The sequence below is a fragment of the Bradysia coprophila genome, assembly GCF_014529535.1.
Source record: "Bradysia coprophila strain Holo2 chromosome IV unlocalized genomic scaffold, BU_Bcop_v1 contig_106, whole genome shotgun sequence".
Classification (NCBI taxonomy): domain Eukaryota; kingdom Metazoa; phylum Arthropoda; class Insecta; order Diptera; family Sciaridae; genus Bradysia; species Bradysia coprophila.
In genome coordinates this window covers 1,394,116-1,397,647 of record NW_023503372.1, presented here as the reverse complement: position 1 = coordinate 1,397,647, position 3,532 = coordinate 1,394,116, and the positions used below count along the sequence as shown (strand labels likewise).

At 36.9% G+C, this 3,532-nt stretch overlaps 1 protein-coding gene across 1 annotated transcript; it reads left to right on the top strand.

Moving 5' to 3' along the window:
* Positions 1 to 471: 471 nt before the first annotated feature.
* On the top strand, positions 472 to 1,289 carry LOC119070800. The gene is made up of 2 exons (XM_037175282.1): positions 472 to 563; positions 629 to 1,289. Exon 2 carries the CDS (start codon positions 673 to 675, stop codon positions 1,150 to 1,152), a length of 480 nt encoding a protein of 159 aa, XP_037031177.1. The 5' UTR covers positions 472 to 563; positions 629 to 672; the 3' UTR covers positions 1,153 to 1,289.
* The last annotated feature ends 2,243 nt before the right edge of the window (positions 1,290 to 3,532 follow it).

The following is a 3,532-nucleotide window of genomic DNA, read 5'->3' as shown; positions in this document are numbered from 1 at the left end:
TAACATTAACATATGTTATCGACTAGAGCAATAAAAATAAGCCACGACATCCGATTTTGCATTTGCCACGATTTTGCATATTTAAGAAACTTTAAACAAACGTTTCCCGACATATTGGCACCAAGGATCTTATTTTAACAGCGGTAAGCTTTATCCGTAAATGAACATCCATCTCAGAAGTTGGACATGTAACTGGTGTTCAAGTTGAATTCACAAAGTATCTTCTGGTCATACAGGAATTCCCACCAGACAAATCAACTCTTGCCAACACGTTCAAAGCTGTCGTCGGTGCATTAAACAAATCATCCGGAAACGAAAAATCGTTTGAATTCGTTCGCGATTTTCTTTTCACACAACTGAATCAGAAGGACATCGAAAGTATGTGGGACATTGAACGACCAATCGAATTGTTGGAATCATTGGAATTATGCTTGAAAAATAAGTTTAATAAAATCTGTTTTATGGCATCCGCCCAGAACGCAAAGCCAATGAAAATACGGAAGAAACGGAGAATCCGAAGCGATCAAAAAGTGATGATTTGGAACAGGCGAGATTTGCCCTATGTAAGTTTGTTTTTTGTTTGGGTTGGCGTCTTTGCAGTATGTATAGAGTAAACTCCACTTTACAGCTCAAAAACTTTGGTCGTTGAAAGTGCCGGAGATTTCAGATCTAATGAGAAATTTAGGTCTGAAATATGGAACTGCCGGACGGAACAAAACGATTCTCATCGCAGATATCTTGCGCATTCCACGGCCAGCTGTGAAATACCAAGGTGAAGAATTGCGAGAACTGTACTTTAAGCGCACGAACAAACGCTTGGGCAAATTGTCAAACGCCAAACTGTTACGAGAGGTTCGACTTGCATTGCCAGGTTTTAGAGAAAATAAACGCGATGCGGTAACGGGCATTAAATGGATTCGCTACGTTAACGCTATGTTCGACTTTCGTCAAAATAACAAGAACATGCTGGAACTTGATTTCGAATTCCGTTATTACTCGCTCAAAAATGACTTGAACAAAGTGAAGAAAATGAACCGCGAAGATAAGCTAAAACTGACTGAAGAATGGGCATTCATAAAATCAATGCCTCAATATGGGCTTCGTGAACGCAAAGATGATACAGACATCGAAGCAGTAATCAATAAATTGTAATTATTAGACAGTTTTGTCTATTTTTCTTTATTATATTTTGTACAATGTAGTCTAAGAGTCGTTATTGCAGTGAACTTTTTGTGTATAAATTTATGTTAATCCATTGAAATTACGACTTCGTTACATTATATTATTCTATAAAAACTGTTGTCGACTACTTCATTTGTTGAAACGGAAATGGGAAAACCAAAGGAACACAGTACTTCCATTTCCTCTTAAACATAGAAGACACTCATTCTTATTATGCTCGTACAGTTCAAGGTATCGGATTTTATATGATTGGGAAAAGTTTAAGTTATTATTTGAATACTCTGGTAGAGGCTCCATGCGAACGTTTCCTACCCTAGTTAGCTATTGTCTATTGGATAGGCTTTTGCACAAATACAAGGAGTTAGATATATAGCAAGAACAATAGTATTTTATATGACTAGGGATAAAAAGATGAAAAGTAGAGTTTTCGTGTGAATTTTGTTGATCCGAGGCGAAGCCGAGGTCAATTAACACACGAAAACTAGACTTTTCATTTTTATCCGAGTTATGTAATGGATTTTACATGCTGAGGGCGATGAAAGAAGTGCTTAAAACGTGAAAAGTACGGTTTTCGACGCATGTAGCATGTAAAGATAATTGACAAACTTAACTCTCCAAATTTAGCTTATATTGAAAATTTCAATTTGAAATGAAACATGTTTCTTTGGAGCGTACGAATTTGAGTTTGTAAAACGATACTCTTTTTTAGATGTAGATAGGCAATTCCACTGTTATTCGCGCTTCACATAGTTGTTCGTTTTCAAAAAGTACCGACTCCAGTTTTAGTATAAATGAAATAGACGTCTTATAGATCTCTTCGGTTGACGACTGGCAGTGCGATCGCATACCAAAAATTGTGTGCAAACTAAACACAGCCAACTTCGCAAAGAGGGGAAGTTTTTGAAATATTTTTTTAGGAAAACAGTTACCATAGAATATGCTAATGGAAAATTGAATTAAACACTTTTAGTAACCGTGAAATGTTTATATTTGAAGTCAAGGAAAATAAAAGCGTTGAATTGCTCGAAAAACTGTCTAAAATTTGTTGCTGCATTTGCAGGAATTTTCCGCTTTTGCGAGATTGGCTATGATTTGTTTGCACACAAAATCGTCAAAGTAATCCACTGCACTGAGCTGTGCTGACATCAGTTTCGCAAAGAGATCTATTTGAAGCATTGTGATTCCCAGTAAGTTTACAAACTACCCAAGTCGTGCGTACCATTTGTTAAATGTATTTTTATCCAGAGAGATGCTAATATGACGACTGAGTCGATTCGACGGATAGAGGGAAAATTTCGAAAGATTTTAAAATTGGTTGAGAGAAAATGTATTGAATTCTCTCTCAAAAACCCAACTGTCATTCGACATATTTCCTCTATCGCCATATTAGCATCTCTCTGTTTTTATCATGTAGGAGATCTTCCACAAATATGTGTGAATTCGAGTGCAGCGCAGGTTTCCTTCACAGTAGAACTTACTTTTACAGCATTTATACTAATCGTATCGTGGAAAATATCACTAAAGTCGTATCTCCGATATCTCAGGAACATTACTGATGCATTACTGTTTACTACCTATCAATGATAAGACGTTTAACCACTGTTTCGATCTGTGAGAGATACGTCTTTCGACGTTTTGCATTAATATGCAGTTCAAAAATACCATTTCTCATCAGGCCATGTTGATAGAGGCTCTATCGAACAAAATACCGATTTGCTCAAGAAAAAGTCTAGCGAATCATAGTTGAAATGTAATTTCAACTCAACACCAAACTTCCTAACTCGTTGCCAGTCCAATGGTAAAGCTACCACAAAGCGAACAAAGTAAATCAGGGTTTGGGCATACGTAAATGTAGACAAATGGATCACATCAACAGTCAAGGGTATCGGAGATACGCCCTTCAGTGATGTTGCCCACGATATTTGCTACATTCCATCAACTCTATTGAAACACACTAAACTATATGACGCTGCACTCAAATTCAACCGAAACTAGGGTTCCGTATTTTTTGTGATCCGCCGAAAGTTTGCCGAATGTTGCCCTCTGAGCTTTTGCACACTTGGGTTAGTCTATAACAGTGCTCCATGCGGTAAACTCTGGCGATGACTAGTGCTCATTGGTCAACAACATTGAAAAATAAAAATTTCAAACGTTGCTTGTCTGAAATTCTAAGGTGAAGTAAAACAATGATCATAAAATAGTAACCACCATGCAATAATACAATAGAAATCGTCTGAAGCATAACATGGAACAAAGCGGAAAAAACACCACAAAACCATAATAATAACACCGCATAATCCACATATCAAAAAAAAAAAAATTACAAACAACCGCCCCGCCTGTATCTAAC